This window comes from Panthera tigris, chromosome C1 (genome assembly GCF_018350195.1).
Source record: "Panthera tigris isolate Pti1 chromosome C1, P.tigris_Pti1_mat1.1, whole genome shotgun sequence".
NCBI classification, from domain to species: Eukaryota; Metazoa; Chordata; class Mammalia; order Carnivora; family Felidae; genus Panthera; species Panthera tigris.
Window position 1 is genome coordinate 190,948,335 of NC_056667.1, and position 19,120 is coordinate 190,967,454.

The window sequence follows — 19,120 nt, forward strand, 5'->3', positions numbered from 1 at the left end:
AGGAAGCTCAGAATTGGGAACTGGCGTTCACTCAGGGCTGAGGCTACCCGTGACTATGCCAGTTTTCAAAACCCCCTGTTTCACAGATCTTACCAGAGCCCGAGTGTAGACATGTAACTGCACCCAATGGACGGGTGAAGGAACGGTGGAAAAGACAGACACCAGGCCATCTTTGGGCGGTTCACTCCAGATCCTGCTTCGGTTGACTAGGGACGATCCGTCATACACATGGAAAGTTGTTATTCTGACGATCTCCCTCAACAAAGACTAAACACTCAAGCAGTCAAAACCGCTCCCTCCCAAAGTCCGAATATAAAACCTGTCGAGCGATGAAGGAATGTTCCGACATCTGACGACTCCCCATAACCAAACGGCCAAGTCCTTCCATGGGGAAATACTCCTGAGTGATTAACAACCGGTCCTTTGAACAGAAAGGGCAGGAATAATATTTTGCCCGCTCTGTAGTTATCCTCTGATGATAAGGTTTTCTTTTGTAGTTTGAATGCTACTAATGGTTAGCGGGTTTAAGGCCTATGGAACATTATAATATTCTCTCCGTCATCCTAGACTAGTTTGAGGTCTCCCACCTATTTTAAGGATACTTGAAGCAGAAAAGATTCCACAGAGCCTGATCTGGTCTTATAAGTGGCTTGTTGCTTTGAATAGAACTTCTCCTTTTTCACTTTTGAGAGGGAGTGGTACATCTCATTAGTATGGAGAACCAGTGTCTGCTATTCACGTCGAATAAGAGTTGCCTTTGCTAACTATTTCTGAGCACGGTCACACAACGGTGGGCCGAGTCTTCTCACTAAAACAGCTCCTTTCTAGAGCAATGAAGCTGCCTCTTCAAGGGGCCTCAATGTGCATACACCTTCTCAACCATTTACAGTGGAACCCCCTTGAAATATCACTTCACTTCTGAAGAACCTTCGTCCCCATACTTCCAAGGAGGATTTCGATAATGAGGAAATGGAAACCTCTACTTCAATAGGAGATGCAACTATTTGGAACGCGATTAGACTTTTTTGTACATCACAAAACCAATTTTAGGTTTCTCTCACACCCCATTTGTTCATTTGCTATAAGGAACGAAAATAAGGTGTGCGAAACATGCATTGCTTCTGTGGAAAGCAATGTCCCACCAAAAAGCATTTGAGACCTTCGCTATGCTTATCAGAGGAATGAAATCCATAATGTAAAGTCATGTGTCTAGAAGTCTCCTTTTACTCCTTAATGAATAAAACAGTTGGGAAAATCCGATGATTGCCTTTAGTCCATTTTATTTCTTACTTTATACTCTGTAGGATACCAAGAAGAACGGCTACAAAAGACTCTGGTCCATTTAAGAGATAAAGAGCCACTACCTTTAAGATGTTAAAGATCCTGCTTTGTTATTAAGTTAGTGATTTTAACGTTCGTGCAAATGCTCTTAGTGCCCATATCAAGTATAAATGTGTAATAATTTGCCAGTTCTTTCTAAAGAAGACCAAATCCACCATTTAAGTAGTCGTCGTCAAATGTCTTATTTCTTTCAAGTTCTAATCAAAAGGTATGCAGAGAAAAGAAAGACTCCAAGATTCAATCTATTTTCACAGCTAAAGGATCTAGTTGAGAAAGCAGGATGAGGGGACGCAGGTGCCAGACATTGTGTAGAATTTGCACTTATGCTCCATTAATTGCCAGCATATCTTCCTTTTCCTTTTTCCTCCCCTCCCCACCCCCCCTTAAATCCCTTTGGAGAACAGCAGAGCAGCAGGCCCAGACTGGTACCCAGCAGCAACACCAGGAGCAGAAGTAGCCAATTAGCCTCCAGAATACAAAGAGGGGGGAAAAAAAAATGATGCAGTTACCTAGCAACCAGAAAGAGCAGAAACAGCTGTGTAGCAGGCCCAGGCTGGTACCCAGGCAGAAACAGGATAGCCAATTAGCACACTGTATTTAATGCTGATGTGGTTTCCTAGTAACAGGCTGTACAAGTCTGTCTGTTGCGTTTTCTCCCTCCCTTCCTCACATTTTCCTCAATCATGCACAGTATTACTATTTGCCCTAATTACTGTTTCTCCACTGCTTCGGGCGGCCATTATTTTGTCCCCAGAGAAATTGGAAGAACTCAGGAAAAAATCTTCTGTAATGACAGTATTTAGTTTCAAATTTAGATTAGCTGTAAGCCTTGAGACACCAAACAACAACAACAACAAAGAATGAAAAAAAAAAAAAAAGCCAGCAAATCGCCTTCTGCCTAAATTTGTAAGTAGCCTATGGTACCTTTTCTATATGCTAATATTTACATGTGGGTGAAGCAAAAAATATTTAATAATGCATAATGTCATTTTGCCATACGCTACCCTTCCGAATAGGCTGAACCCTCCGTGTACTTGAATTTATTCATATTGATTTTCTGACACTCTCTCCTGAACACCAGGAACATAAGATGTCTTATTACCTATATCAGAGAAGGGAGATGTATCTTTTGTTTTCTTTTTAAAATACGAATACTAGTTTCAACAAGCTCGTGACCAATGGAGAATTCAGTATGAACAATCATTATTTCCTTTCTACAAGAGAACTCGAGTGTGGGTAAAGAGTGTGCGTACCCCACGGCAAGGAGATGCAGACACCGTAAGTTCCTAATCCCTGTAATGAATTCCAGTAAGGTGACATTAACCACGTGAACACGCAAAATGAAGACCGAAAACGTTTAAAAATGACTGCTACACAGCTATCCTCTGCTACTCCTACTGCATCGTGCTGCCCTCGGATACTAGAATATGTACCAGTCAAGCTTCTTCTTGGGTTCTATTCATCGGGGCATAGATTATATAATTTTACATTTTTTAGGGCATCCATTAGATGCCTAGAACCTTCCTCACTTAACAGTGCCTTCGCTTTTGGAACAATTTATAGTCCTTTTTACAAAATTTCCCTGATATGAAAATAGCAAGGGCTCCAAAGGAAGACATTATATACCATAACACACTGAACTGGGCGATAATAATCTACCATGAAGGGAAAGTTTTTTCTCAACCGAAGATGGTTTCTGGCTTCCTTCCCTAAAACAAAAGGATTGATTGCTTTTATCAACTTTAGCTTAACCTAGTGAAACAGTTGAGACTGTTCTGTCCCAACAAAGTTGGGATTTTGAACAATTGTATTGTTTGCCTGAAAACAGTATGTGTAATACTGTTTTACTTTACTGAACTCCCTAAGTTAAATGTCAACTATGGTAATGAATAGAGAAAGGATACATTCTAAAGGCAGAAACAACAAAAGAAGCCTAACTCTATGTTTTATGATACTGGATGAGTGGTTTGCAATATAAAATGGGTTTTAAATTGTAAATGCATTTTATTTTGCAAACAAAATAAAAGGGGTCTAACCTGAATGCAGGTAACTTTTGAAGGGAAGAAGGCAAAAGACTCAGGGTCTAAAAAAAAGGGGCGGGGGCAGTCTGCCAACTAGGCCTAGTTCAGGGGGTCCAATCCCAGGTGAGTCCTTAACTCTCCACCTCAATAAGCACAGATGGTGAAGGAGAAAGAAAGGTGAACAGAAATATGGGACAAACCATGAAAAGCTTATTCTCACTGCAGACACTCTTAAATAATTTAAGTGGGTTGACCTCCATTATATAAGCTAGTCAGATTCCAACATTGGCTACCAAACATAGAGACACTGCAGGAATGAGGAATAACTCTTGTCACTGGTTGGCCAAATAACTAGCACATTAAAAAGTCACTAACTTTTGATTACTTTGAACAATCTTGCTTCTACTAACATTTAGCTCGATAACTGTCATGTCAATAGGACTTTTAAAAACGGTTGAAAAGAAGTTACTTTTAGAAAATGTAGAACATCCAGGAGCAGAAGACGGAAGGTGGAAAATGCTGTCCCACCTTCCAAAACGCCCCCATCTTGTCTCCCTGCTTGCTGGAAGATTCCTGAAATTCCACTAACTGCCTCCCGTCATCGAAGATTAGAAAAATAATAACAAGAAGAAATGTCATTCTGACGTAAAGAAGGGTAATAAAGGAAGGCTTCAAAGGCAGGAAGTGACTCAGTGCAAGAAAGCATCAGGTGTAAGGCTCTTAGGTGGGGCCTGAAGAAGGAACTGAGATTTTAGGAAACAGGTTTGCCCACGGCCATCCAGTTCACCTCCATTAGGGTGGGGACAGACAGAAATCACCTGGTTGGAAAGAGCCAGACTCTCACCATTAATACCTGAGTCACCTGGCAGAGCTCTCAGCCCCACTGCACGTATCCCCAGCATAGGCTGGGTCCCCAGAGAGTTCCATTTGCTTACCAGAACTAACTTCCTTACACGAGAAGTTTGTTTTCTCTTGATCCATTTTCAAGGCTTCCACCATCATTTCTACTAAATTCAAGCCAGGTATCTTTCAAAGAAAGACAATCATTTTACAAATACATTTTCATCTATCCTCACATTCTAACTTTTTAAGAAGAGATATTCCAAAGTTTAAAAAAAAAGTTTTGTTTTGCTTTTTTTTTTATTACACACTACCTTCTTCAACTCCTTTTTTTTTTTTTGTCTGATTCAAACAGACTCACTCCATTTTTGTTTTAACTTCAGAAGACATAAGACATTAAGTATTGTCTACCCCCAGCTAATTCTTATGCTATCACTTAGCCTGTACTCTTTACAAAGCTTCATTTAATCTCCTCAAACCTCCCAATGTAGTATGTGTAGGACAACCACACTCCTCACAGTCATTAACATTCTTATTATAATACAAACAGCTCTGTACATTATCTATTTATTAAACAGAACAGTTACTTTTTTTTTTGAAGTTCACATTTGGCCTTCCCAGTGTCATTCCTTCATTTGCACAGACTTCTCATGACCTTCTTTTTCTCTTCTCTATCAAACAGAGCTGGCCTAACCTTTAAGTCTGAGAATTTATAAAATTCTATTACTTCAACTGCCTTTTCTGAAATGAGATTCCTCTTTTCTCTTCCCTCATTCCTACCTCCCACCCCCAATCCATGCCATCTTCTCTTTTGAGATCAGGCTCCAAAGATAGTGACTTTGTAAAACCACATTTCAGGCTTTTGCATCAAAAAGCAAAGTCCTCAGGGCTGGGGGAAGGAACAAGAGTCTAGTATAATGGGTGTTCAAGAAATATCGTTTATGATGAAATACTTATTAATTTCATACTTTTTTCTTTTCCTTCCATTCTTGTTTTAACATGCTTATTTACTTTGCGACTACCAATTATCCATTAAAAGGACATCTGGAATAGGCATCCCGTGAAGCCTACATTTATTACCATATTAAAATAATAAAATAAACGTGCTTGCTGTGTATATGCCGAGGTTTATGCCATTTCAGCCAGTATATGTTTACCTAAATTTATCTTCATAAATGTTAACAGCCAGCATATTGCTAAATTACCATGTGGTGAAGCTCTAAGAATTTCTTGAATCATAAAATTCTCCCATCAATTGTTTTCCATCATCTCATTCACACCCGTTCTTTTCAAACACTTTCTCCTAAGCTCTTGAATATGCTAAACCCAAACTATCACACCCTCCTATTAAACTCTCTCCACCTTGTGAACTGAACAGTTAACCCTTATTCCAGTTTCCATCCCATAATAGGGGTTTAATGAGTTTCTGCCTCAACACATGGATAAACTTCATTAGCAGCCATGTGTCTCAGCATATTAAAGGCCCTTTAATGTCTTAAAATTGCCCTATTTCAGTTGCTATTGTATAAATTCAAAGAATTCTTATCTATGGGGCTGAGGAGGTTGAAAGTGGTCGATGGGCCCCCTACAGTTCCAGACTGAGGTATTTAATTTTATCCTGCTGATACGCCTGACCTTGAATTAGGCCTTCTATTTATACAAATGGGTGTATTATCACATTGGCATCATTTGAAACGATGAACAGCATTCATAAACACCCTGTTCAAAAAGAGAAAAGCGACTTTTTCTGAATCATGCTCGCTACTTCTGACCTCTGATAGGCATCCCTACTCTCATGCCATGCTATGTCTCCCTTTGCACTCTTTCTTGGAAGGGCTGCCCCCAGCACTGCTTACTCAGTGGCACAGAGCCCGACATCTCTGGGCACTTACTACCCCATTTGAGGAATGACTGATAGAACAAACAAAGTGACTAAGAGGATGATCCATTAAATAGCACGTAAGCCCAAGGGACAGGAGGCCTGGGTCAAGTTTTAATTCTGCCAATGACAGGTCATAGAACCCGGGCTGGGGCATTTTTACACTGTTGGTGCTCAGTTTCCCCCAACACGTGATAATGCTTGCCTGATTTCATAGGGATAGAGTATTAACATTTGTCATTTTAATGAGTGCATTGGGACTGTTAGAAGAAGTCTCTCTTTAATCCTAAGGTAAAAAAAAAAAAATGGTTTAATAGTAATGACCATAATAATAGTAACTATAACAGTAACAATAATGGGCCTAGAAACGGAAGACCATTCTTTTGTAATTTCCTTGTTCTGGTACTTAGTCACTTGATGAGGCAATATGTTTAAGGACCCTCCCAACTTTATTCTATTTAGAAGACACTGAAAGTAGTTTTCATTGTCAATTTGTATTTAAACTATGTCTCTCATTTCCTCTTAATAATGAGTTATTAAGAAAAAAATATCTACTTGATTTCTTTTCCTCTTGTTAGTTAGCATAGAAGTTAAGAGCTCAGATTTGAGCAATACTGTTTGGTTTGAATCCTGGCCCAACCACCTAGGAGCTGTGTGACATTGGGCAAGTTACCTGACCTCTCTGGGCCTCATTCCCTCTATATTATAAGAATAGCACCTATGTCATTAGATTAATACGAGGACTAAAAGGATTAAGTTTGTAAAACACTTAGAACAATGCCTAGGATGTAACACCCGCTTTATCTTTGTTGAACAAACAAAATAAATCACATTTCAAACTTTGAAGAACTTTCATTATATAAATTAAGCACTTTTATTCGCCTGTTAAACACAACGCTCGTCTTTTCGTTTATAATATTTTTAGCTACCTTTTCATTTGAAAACAAACTATTTCCCCAGATCCAAGGTAAGCTTAGAAATGGTGCCACCCCGTGACTCAGTGAGACCTGTCCCAAAGCAGACATAAACAGTTAAGTAAATTGCACACTTGTGTTATCTTCCCACCTAAAAAGAACCCCTTTACGTTCTTTGGCACAAAATCCAGAACGTCCTTATCAACACCCGTTGATTAGTCTAAAGCAACCCCCTGTCCATAGAAAGAATCCTCCAAGTAGAACATGTGAGAACATGGCCTTCTTTTTTACCCTCCTCTGTGACCAGCAATCAAAGATTTCATTCCTGGCCTTTGTCCTGACTTTGTCAACATGACTCACTCTGCATAGTGTACGTGAATCTCCATATTAGAAAATTTTATTTGAATTTCCATATTAGGCAAGTCTGATCAATTAACACAAAGTGCCATTTCAATCCCAGGCTTTTTTTTTTTTTTTCTTCTTCTTCTCAGAAGTGACCAAGAAGAAACGTGGAAAACAATTCTTTCCCTTTTTGCATAGAAACTACTAACGTTTTAACAAACTGACTTGTGCGGAACGTGCGCATAATAAAGTGATTTTTTCAACTGGAAGTGAAGATTTCCTTTGCATCAAAATATAAGGACAATTTAGCTGACTCCAAGAAAATGAATAAAACTATGATCATGATAATTGAATTATTGAGCAAGAAAAGTCCGTTACACAAAGACCAGAAGACAGAGTGGGAGAGAAAGGTCTGTAATGGTTGGCTGCTAAAGGACATTTTTACGCACATGCCAGCACTAAGTGCTCTTCGCGATGAATAAACCATATGTCCATTTTTATATGCTTCCTTTCACTAAGATCCTGAGACTTCACAATATTCCCTTTGTCCCAGTCCCTGCCTTGTCTTCCCCCTCCCTCGGTTCCCCCATCCCTAACTTCACCTCCTTGGGCAAACAATATTTGTGCCCTAGCTACCAACTTGAACATCTGCTACCTTAAAAAAAAAAAAAAAAATCACCTCATTGCCTAACATGCTCCAGGGCAAAAAGTTTGAAGGATTCAGCATCCTCAAAAGAACAGCCACAGAAGGGGGGCTGGAGGGGGGGAGGGGGGCGGGGAGGCATATCTTTTCCAGCTCAGTAAATTCTATCTATATAAAGATTAAATGAATAACATTTTAAAAATTCTTCAGCGCAAGCAAATCCATGTTACCAACAATGTATTGTCTTTCTTAGGCATACAGGGAGACCCACACATTTTATTTTATTTCATTTTTCCAACTGTGTCTCCTTTTCAACATATTACCGTATAGAAGAGATACAGCATATACAGAACTCTAGAGAAAAGGAGGCCAATGGTTTCCCTCTTTTTACCAATTGTTTTCTCATCTTCTTCTTTTTTTTTTTTTTTCTGTCCCCAAACACTTACCCATCTGAAAGATAAAGAAATGTTTCCACTGGATTAAAGCGAGCCCTGTGTTAAAAGAGCTTGCCCGAATCCAACCAGAGCCCATTTCTTTTAAACTCCATTTCAACACTGGGTCGGCAGTTCTGCCCTTTCACTCGCTTATATCGGCGACTCCTCCAACCAGAATTCCATATACCTTTGCCCTCAAGCTTGCACTAGTCCATTGCTTTCATATGTTTGCACTTAATTTGATTCCATCCTTCATGCTTTTTTCATTATTCTTAGTTCATCCACACCACATAAATTATCACCTTTGTGTTCAGTTCCCCATGTGCCCCATTCACACCAATTCCAAATAAATACTTCTGATTCTCATCCATTTGATCCAAATTAATTCACACTCTCTCTCCCCATCCTCCACCTCCACCTCCCCTCCTATTTCTCTTGCGGCACCTACTTTTCCTTCCATGCTTATCTAGGAGGGAGGTTTTACAGGCAAAAGGCTTCCGGAGGATGCAAGGTGATTGCTTTCTGCAAGGTCTTAGGAAAGCCGAGCTCTACGGTGCTTCCACCTTCAATGAGCCGACGGCTGCACGTCCAGATGCACTTTCCTCAACTGGTGTCCGCGAGCATCGTCACCCCCTGCACAGAGTGTCGAAAAAGGCTTCTTGCTTTTCGATGGTATTTAACTTTGGCAACGGCCTTATTTCCAGTATACATAGAGCTGTTTTTTCACACGATCATCACTAATCAAGAGCAACAGCAATCCTACTAACTACAACCAACTCCACTACCATCTTTCATGAGCTCTCACGGCCTGCCAAGTCTTTTACATACGTTTATTCGTTGAACCTTCAAAACAATCCAGAATGTAGACACAATTATCCCTGTACTTTACAAGCGGCTACACTGAGACTTAGGGAAGACAAAGCACTTAACCAGGTCACAGATCTAAGAAGCAGTGGAGCCAGAATTCAGACCGAAGTGCACCAAACCACAAAGCCCCGCTCTTAACCACTCTGCAGTACTGCCTTTCAGTAATGCATGGTGCCTCCTTCGATAAATCCCCCGCGGAGAGGAGTCTTTCCACTAAAGTCCACCCTACGGCAAGTGGTTGCAGGTGCTGGGGAACATAATTGAGCTCCACCTTGGTAATCGTTCCGAGTAGACGATGCCCAAAAAACAAAGCACCGAATAAGGGATCACTCCTAAGAGGTCTCCTTCTGACACGTCCGTTGGGCAATGGGGATAGGAAAAAGGAGGAAATGCTCTGGACTCCCCCTTGGAAAAAAGAATCCTGCTTCCCCAGAGCCTTCCGGCCTCCATACTAGGCAGGATGTAGCCCGTCTCAAAGTCAATAATTCAACAATGTGTCCATACTCATGAATTCCAAGCCCCCAACGAAGCTCAGCATTCTTGCCTCATCCTGCTTTCTCGGGTTTCCTGGGGAGAACAGGAAGTGAGTCACCAATGAAAGCCCGGGAGCACTGCAATGTCTTGCCATTACTTTCCTCATTGACTTGAGAAGAAAGAAATATAAATAATGATGACCTTCAGGCCCCTCTCAGGGAGGGAAAGAAAGCTGACTCTCGCAGGGGATGTTAGCCTTGGTGTCTGTGGAGTGGACAACTCAGACCCAAACCCTCACGGGGAACCCTAAGTGGGCCTGAGCTGTGGGGTTCAAGAGTCACGTTAGGAGACCGTCCCATGAACCGAGCAGGAGCTACATAGGCAGCTAAGTGCAGAACTGGAGGAGTACGTGCCTCAGTCCTGTATAGCAGGAAGCAATGTATTCTCATGCTCCCATGGGAATGGTTTTGAGGTTCAAAATGGTGATTTCTTCTGGACATGTATGCTGCATCTTACTTCAGGGAAGTACTCCTGTCCTGCACAAAGGCATTTCACGCCCCCCCCACCCCAGCGCACCGGAGCCTCAAGGGGCCTTAGGCCAGTCTGCGTGACAGACGTGGCAAACGGGGCCCGGTGAGGTAAAGGGACACTCTCAAGGTCACAGAGCTAGTTAGTGGCAGGGTTAGAACCAGAACTAGCTAGTTCGTTTTTCTGATTTTCCAGCCAATGAACTTTTCGCTGCACACGTCCTTGGTGGCACAGACCAAAACCCGCCGCAGAGCACCAGGAAGACGAGCTACAAGACCAAAAAGAACTCCCGCCAGCCACTTCTCCTGGCTCAAATCCAATCACGCATTTCTCTCTGGCTACACTCTCACTCTGCTGCTTCTGCTTCTGGAGCTCTTTCCTACTCAGTTGCAATGTACAAGCAGTATGCACAACCATACAGGCGATACAGCCGGGACTCATTTAAAAGCCACCAATGACAGTAATTGCTCCTAGGATGCTAACGCCAAGAAGAAACACCATCCCTAAGCTTGCGTCTCAAAGCACACGACGAAGACCAGGTTTCAAGGAAAATGCCAATCTCACTCTTTTCTCTATAAACCCCACTCTTCCAAATTATCCCATTGCTCCAAAGATCACTACGATTCCTGGGAATCACGCAGATAGTCCTGAGAAAAATATACAGTCCCCGCCGGTCCCCGCCCTCCCCTACCACACACATAGCGATGTAATCACTTTAGCAACTTCTCGGTAACAAGCTCATTAAAAAGCAATTCTGCCATCTCCCCATAAAGCACGCGCCAGAGAACAATGCAAAAGAGGAGATGCCAATTAATTATAGAATGATCACATCTAATGAACTCTGAAACCCTCCTGCTGTTGGTGACTTTGACGAAAAATCGGGGACGCCCCGACTACCTTGCGTAACTGTGAATTCTTTCAAATGGGCCTCCTCAGATTCCACGGTTGATCAAGGCTGCAGAACTACACTCCTGAAACACCGAGGAGTGTCGGGAGGTGACAAGTGCCCGGACGGCCGGAGCCCCCCCATGGGGGCATCCTTGGAACCGCCTGGTTCCATGCCGGGGTTGGCACCGCCCGGGAAAGTACCGCACGGCCAGCCCGGGGCCTGCACCCGGGGCCTCTGCGGGGGCTCAAGGTCACGCGTGCGTCCCTCGGCTGCCCCGCCCTCGGGCCTGGCTCCCACCCCCCGAGGCAGCACGAGGCCGCTCCTCGGAGCCCCGACGCCCTTCCCACCGCGAGGCTAGAGGAGGAGGAAGAAGAAACCACGTGCGGCCAACTTGTACCACTACCTGTGTGAGTCCTCTGGTGGGCCTTTAGGTGGGAGCTTTTTGTATAAACTTTCCGGCACCCGTTAAACTGACAGCGGTGAACCCTCTTCTTGTTTTCGGGGCACGCCTCGGCCCCCACCCCTCCTTGCTCGCTGTCGCTCTGTCCGCTCTTAACTGTCCCCGCTGCCGCCACAGCCGCCGCCGCCGTCGCCACCCCTCCCACCTTTACTGAGCCGAGCGCAGCCTTCTTGGCCACCAGTTTCAACGTCACCGTGCCATCTACGGCTGAGAGAGTCTGTGAGGTTTTGACCAGATGGCGGCTGAGCTCAGGGGACGAGGGGGGCGTTAATGAGGTCACTGCGTTGAGCTGGGCCTGGTTGACGGCCGTGTAGCTGTCGAGAGAAGAGCTGGTTGGCTGGAGGCTGAGGCAGGTCTCAGAGAGCAACTTGTCCCGAGAGAGCAGAATGTCCACGGCCGAGCTCTTCTCGCAGATGGTGGCTTCCACGGGGAGCAGCAGTGGGTCCAAGCGCCGGAAGCTCTCCTCAATGCACGGGGGAGGAGAAGCATGGAGGAAACAGTCCAAGTCCTCACCGAAGGTCTCCGAGATCCTCCTGGGCTCCGTCTGTAGGTAGCGTTCCAATTCAAGGCATGTCTGCAGGGGGGAAGGCGGGAGGGAGAGAAACAGCCATCAGAGGCAAAGAACACCATGAGGCCACATGTTGACAGGCAGAGCAGGGAGACACAGAGAATGGTTTCGCGGCCGGAATCTGAAATTCTCTTGGTGGAAGGTCTGACCTTGTTATTTACTCCCTGAAGGCTTCTGAAGGGTTCCTAAGGGCCACATCATGTGAGTTTAATGAAGGGGAGCTAGAGGCCCAGAAGGGCTGTCTCGCCCCGTCGGGATCCCAGAGAATATTCGGGGTTAAAGTCATCTCCTGCCCTACAACCCAAGTCGGCAGGTGAGATGCTCCAAGCAGCCCCAGGAGTTCCCGCGTAAGCAAGAGGCAAATAGAATCAAAGTTTTTCATACCGAAACAAGACTTCCCGTACTCCACGTTCATTTTTCAAATAGACGGGGGCAAGTCACAAAAATAAGTCAATTTTCCAACCTGCCCTGAAGAACAAACCATACCCACCCAAACTAAGAGGTGACCTCGGCCACGATGAGCCAACAGCAAGCTCTGCCTCGGATTCCCTAGCTGGCAGGAACAGACACTGTTCTCAAGAATGCCTCTCACAGAATCTTTGATGTATAAGACAAAACTCCCATTGTCTACAGCAAGTTATTCAAAATCCGATTGCTACCTATTTTGTGGCAAGAAGCATGAGTCCCATTACAATGGTTTAGTATCTCTGACTATGTGATAAGAATAGGTTCAAACACAGCTATTTGACTTGCTAAAAGATAGGACCCAATAGATTTCAACGTAAAGCTTTCACCTGGTAAAGAAATAGAGCAAACTGAAGAGTTCAGAGTTGCAACAAATCTTCACCCATGGTGCTCCTCAGACTTTGTAAGGTGGTGGAAATGCTGTTGTGGCAACAGTGTGGATGTTTAAGTTTGTACTAGAAAGCTCTCCTCTCTTACAAATCCCACTTTTCCAGAATCTTGTGTAAAACGATGGCACTAACTTGCACCATCAGCTCAATTTGCTCTGGTTTCTGGGCTCCAACAAAGAAACACTGATGACCAATTTAAAATGAGACTAGCTCCTAATTTACTGCCTCCGTAGAGCATCTTCGATTTCAACCGATGTTCAGAATCTAGGCTTTTATTCTGTTAAGAATAGATTTTAATGATATGCCTCATTGTGCTGTATATGTTAAGGATTTTATTTTGGTGACATTTCAAAAGGTTGTTTTTGTTTTGGTCTTTGTTTTTCTCTTATCCCATTTATTCTCCCATATATTTGTAATAGAGATGCGCTATCAGTGGGGTTTACCTTTCCCCGGATATAGAATTCATAGAACCATGGAGTTTCAGAGCTCTTTGTCTGGATTTTATATAGACTGTGCTTCTTTACCATGTGCATATGTCAGCATTTTACCTGTTTTTCTTAGACTGCATGCAATAGCCATTGCCATTGCTTCCCTATTTTGACAAGGTTCTAGCTGCATTTGCACTAGGCTTAGTACTTAACCTCTAAATCAGAATCCATTGATGGTCACTGCCTTTGGTATATTCTCTGCCAGCCTGCCCTTCAAGGCTTCCAGTCCCCATCTGTATCCTCATGACATCTCATGCCCGACTTCTCCTCCTTGCTTGTCTCACTCCACTCCTCCTCTCTGAATAACCCAAGCTCTACCTGTGAAGTTTTCTTTCCTATTTGCCAAAGTATCTACTACCACCGTATAAACTTTAAACTTCAAAATCTTTAAATCACTACTTATGGTCTCTCACTGGTTATACATTTATTTGTCTTGTGTCTTCTGTTTATTCTTTGTTAGTATTTTTTGTTGCGGTATAATTGACCTATAACATTGTATCATTTTCAGGTGTATAACATAATGATTCAATACTTGTATACACTGCAAAATGATCACCACAGTAAGTCTGGTGACCAAAAAGATTGGTTTTTAATCAGCCTTATGGTAAAACTCTGCATTAGCGAATAAGACAAAATAAGATTTTTAACTATGAATTAACTTTGGCTTTCACTGTTGACTTTTAATAGTATAAACTAATGAACGAGTCTAATCTTCATTCAACACTCATGTCACAAGTTTTCACTCAACTCCTGTGTTCACAGCAAGGTACAAGGCTTTCTGTGTGTTGGAAGCAGATATTAATAGATCCATGCGAGGTAGGTGCGCAATAAGAAATTACAAGCTAAAAATGACATGAATTTACAAAGCAAAGTGATACCAAATAACATAACATAAAGTATATTGATGAGTTCTTAGGGGATGAGTGGACAATGAATTCTACATTCTATAATATAATGGTATTAATCAAGAAAAGCTTGTGGGAAAAGTCAGTTTTGATTCTGTTGTACTTACTGATTAAATAACAGCTCTGGTTGAGTAGCTTCCCATCACTTCATATTTGAAACCAACACTGCCACCTTCTCAGGTCTAGAAATTTGCATTATCTTCAGTTGCCCCTCTTCTGAATTCCAGGTCTCAAAAATTTCTTTTCCCTTTTTCCAACTCATTGCTAGAAATTGCCATTTATCTCTCTCCAATAATGAAACCCTCAGGCTTAGCTCCAGTGAATTCACTTCTGAATCTTACTCCTAAAACCTCCCTTTAAGCTCCTCTTCTCTTTTAAAACCCTCACCTACCAAGCACAGTGCCTGGCACCCAGCAGGTATATAATATCTATCAAACAAGGACAAAATCAACTTTATACTCTTACTTCGATTATTCTATCTCCTCCACTCCACAGAAGTCATCTCCTGACACCCTATCCTGGACCATGCTGAGGCCAGCAATCTTAGAAATGAACACTAATACATGTCTTCTGGAACGTAACTGTAATGCTTCTTCAGCTTTGCCCAAAACTGATGAACCAGATCTTTGAGACACAGATATGTTCTGGGTAAAAATCAGCTGAATCACGGATGATAAGTTGTCCTTGAGGCAGTTTTTTGCTTCACACACAAAGATTATTTCACAACATAGTCACCTCTGTCTTTTGATAGAGTTTCTGTATGTCATGTTTTCTTACATACTTTCTAGCTCAAAGATTTGAAAGCCACTAAGAAATTGTTGTGATCGTTAGGAAGCTCAGATCTCTTCATATTCAGAGTTGTGGGCAACTGAGAGATTCTAAACACATTTACATACTTTTCTGGGAAGTTAAAAAAAAATAATCTACCCAGTATGCCCTAGTTTAAATCCCAGGGGCACACAGGTCACACTAATGATCTAAAGATAGAGATACATCTACTAAAATGTGGGAAATGCTGGACCACTTAAGAGCAGCTATCATTTGCAACCCTAATGCAGGGCATTCTTATTCCATCTGAGAATCAGAGAAGCAGGAGTACCCATCAGGATGTGCTGGATAACCCTATGAAATCATTTTGTAATGGTTTTTGTCTTGAGAAATCCCCTTCTTATAATATTCTACTTAGAGAGAAGAGAAGATTTTGTTAATCAGAAACTCATCAGAAGTGCTGGGAAATAAAAGGTCAAGAATGAGAATTTTAATGTTAGATTATTTATAAGCCAAAGAGAAAGTTTATCTCCAATGTTTTTCTTTAATGATTACAAGGACTCCTTTAAGAAATGACTCTGATGTTTAATTGGAATTTACTCATAGATGTTAATACATATATACAGAGAGAGAGGTTTATATAGAAATAAACATGTATATGTGGGGGGGGGGGTTACATACATATTTCCTAGCTCTATCTGTAGGAAGAGTCTACAAGCAAAGACACCTTGGTAGCAGTGAGCGCGCCTACTATACAGATCTTGGTTTCTAAATATCATCATCCAATAAAGGGAACCAGGGCATATTGGAGAAACAGTTGATTCAAAGTGTGGGGCAAAGTAAATAAAAGATGAGCCTAGACTATCTTGTGGTACTGGAAGGTAAGGAAGTGTTCATAAAGTGGTAGAGATATGTCAGAAAGACTCAGGAGCCAATTTGAAGGAGCTCTCAGTGGCCAAATCTGGACAATATGAGCAATAGCAATGAATAGTGATAATGTATTTTTAACACATGGAATAAAATTAATATCTATGAATCCATAGTGATATAAATAAATACTTGAATCAATAAACAAATGGAAAGGGTTAGCTTCTCCTTCTAATAAAACTGTAATTAATAAACATAGAAGTGATGATGGAAATAGAAAATCACCATTAAGCAAACAAAAAAGTAATAATGACTACAGGCAAGAATCACCAATGGATGCTAAAATTAGTACATGAAACTATAATGAGAAGCAAGATATTTGCCAGTCTCAAAGTATCCCCCCCCCAACAAGGTGGATATATTTTGACTACATAAACAAAAATAATAACTTAACAGTAGGGAAGCCTGGCATGCACCACTTTAAATATACGATCAAAGTCAGCAGCACCAGTAATAAAACATAATCATATTTTGTACCCTGGTATGACAGGCTGCAAAGGGCACAAAATTATTCTATTCCATTCCTGCCAAAAACATATAACCTCAGTGTAATCATGAGAAAACATCAGAACAACCCAAACAGAGGGCCATGCTACAAAATAACTGGCTAGTATTCTTTAAACCATATCAAGATCAGGGGTGCCTGGGTGGCTTAGTCAGTTAAGCATCTGACTCTTGGTTTCTGCTCTGATCATGGTCTCATGGTTTTGTGAGTTTGAGCCCCCATCGGGCTCTGCACTGACAATGCAGAGCCTGCTTGGGATTCTCTCTCTCCCTCTCTCTCGGCCCCTCCCCCACTTGCATTGTCTTTGTCTCTCTCAAAATAAATAAATAAAAACTTTAAAAAATATAACAAGATCATGAAAAAAAAGGAGACTGAGAAGCTGTCCCTGATGAGGGGACTAAGAAGATATGATAACTAAATGCAATGGATTTTGGATAGGAAAAAGACATGGATGGAAAAAATCATTTAATTCAAATAAAGTAAACAGATTAGTTAATGGCATTGTATCAATGTTAATTTCCTGGTTCTGATCATTGTACTATGGTCATGAAACATTAGGGGAAGCTGGGCAAATGTATACAGGAACTCATGCACAATTTTTGCAACTTTTCCGTAAGTTCAAATAATTTCAAAAGAGAAAGAGGAAAAAAAAAAAAAAGAAATGACCATTAGCAAACTAGGAGTGTCTCCAGATTGCAAATTTGGATGTAAAGTTCAAATATTTGTTTATCTACCAGAACCAGAGATTTACTCTGTCCCAATGACACTGTAGCTAGCAAACCCCAACTCTGAGACAGCAGATGTCAACTTAATTACATAAATTATGCCTTTCCAATACTTCATGTGGGAGATATGAGACTTCCCTCAACCTGACCTAACAATACAACTTAAGAGTTGAGCCGCTGGATCAACTTCCACTCCCTCAAAAATCCATTACAGTCAGCAACGGGAAGGAAATATACCCAAGTACCAAGTGATTTTCTTATTATTTATGAGGTCCAAATGAGCTTTGTGAAGACACTCCAACATCTCAACTTCAAAATGTGTGGTTTCTTCTCCTAGTTTCATAAGATCAACTGAAATTGGTTTTGAAGTCATCTTAAAATTTGATCATCCTGAAGTCTTTTTTAATACTCTCTCCATTTTGTTCATAGTACTTACTGAAACATGCTTATTAAAAGTGATAACCCAAGCCTTAGTTTAAAAAGAAAAAAAATTCAAACCTATTACTGCCATGCCTACAACTTCTGTGACAGGTTCTGGAGGCAGAAATTGACAGAGAACAGAATAACCCAAGTCTTGTAGCACAAATTAAGTTCCCCCAAATCTCCCAATGTTGGCAAGAGGTAGTTACTTTAATGGGATCAAGAAATATGTAAGAAACTTGGCCATATATGGGCATGATGATGCCAAGGTTACCAAATGGTTTTCATTAAACCTGTCCTTCTCTCATCATAAATTATATGAAATTTGTCATTCAGGATTGCAAACATCTCCAGTCACTTTTGCCATTTCCCCTACAACCCTCCCCTAAAGATTCTCTTTACCTATTTTTCCACTCTTTACTTTCCCTCGTATTCATATGCTTGATATAATCTTTCAACTTCCCTCCCACTAATCATTCTTTCATTCAAAGTTCAACATAGTCTATCTTCTTCAGGAACTTTGGTCTAGAAAAAAAAAATGGAGTTAAGAAAATATGCTGACTGCCAAGTGTTGAAATACACACCTCCTCAATCCTGGACAAATAAACAGTATCTCCAAAATGAATCTATGAGTCCATAGACTGATGGTATGCCTGGTTTATTAAGATCATAATCTCCTTGTGGTTTTAGTTTGCATTTTCCTAATGACTAGTGATGTTGAGCATCTTTTCATGTACCTGTTCACCTATTAAGGTCCTCTGCCCATTTTTAAACTGGATTATTTGTTTTCACGCTATTGAGTTGTACGAGTTCTTCATATATTTTGGGTATTAACTCCTTGAGTACAAGGTTTGCAAGTATTTTTCCCCCACTCCACAGGTTTTCTTTTTATTTTATTGATGATTTCTTTTGCTGTGCAGGAGACTTTTGGTTTGAGGTAGTCCCACTTCTTCATTTTTTATTTTGTTGCTTCTGCTTTAGGTGTCATATCCAAAAAATCATTACCAAAGCCCACGTCAAGGAGCTTTATTCCTATGCTTCCTTCTCGAATGTTTTCTTTACACCCATGCCAGCATGACATGGGTGCAAAGGAAAGGGAACCCTTGTACACTGTCGGTGGATCATAAATTGGTGCAGCCACTATAAAAAACCAGTATAAAAAAATTAAAAATAGAACTACCATATGATCCAGCAATTCCACTTCTGGGACTATATCCAAAGGAAACAAAAGCACTAAGTCAAAAAGATATCTGCACCCCCATGTTGATAGCAGCATTATTTTTAATAGCTGAGATAAGGAAACAACCTAAGTGTCCATTACTGGATGA

The 19,120-nt window shown here is 41.4% G+C and overlaps 1 protein-coding gene across 1 annotated transcript in view; it reads right to left on the reverse strand.

Moving 5' to 3' along the window:
• Positions 1-19,120, reverse strand: part of KLF7 (Kruppel like factor 7) — an 86,857-nt gene that overhangs the window by 31,415 nt on the left and 36,322 nt on the right. The window contains exon 2 of the mRNA XM_007089945.3: positions 11,576-12,206. Within this exon, the coding sequence (XP_007090007.1) occupies positions 11,576-12,206 (631 nt within the window). The remainder of the gene's footprint in view (positions 1-11,575; positions 12,207-19,120) is intronic.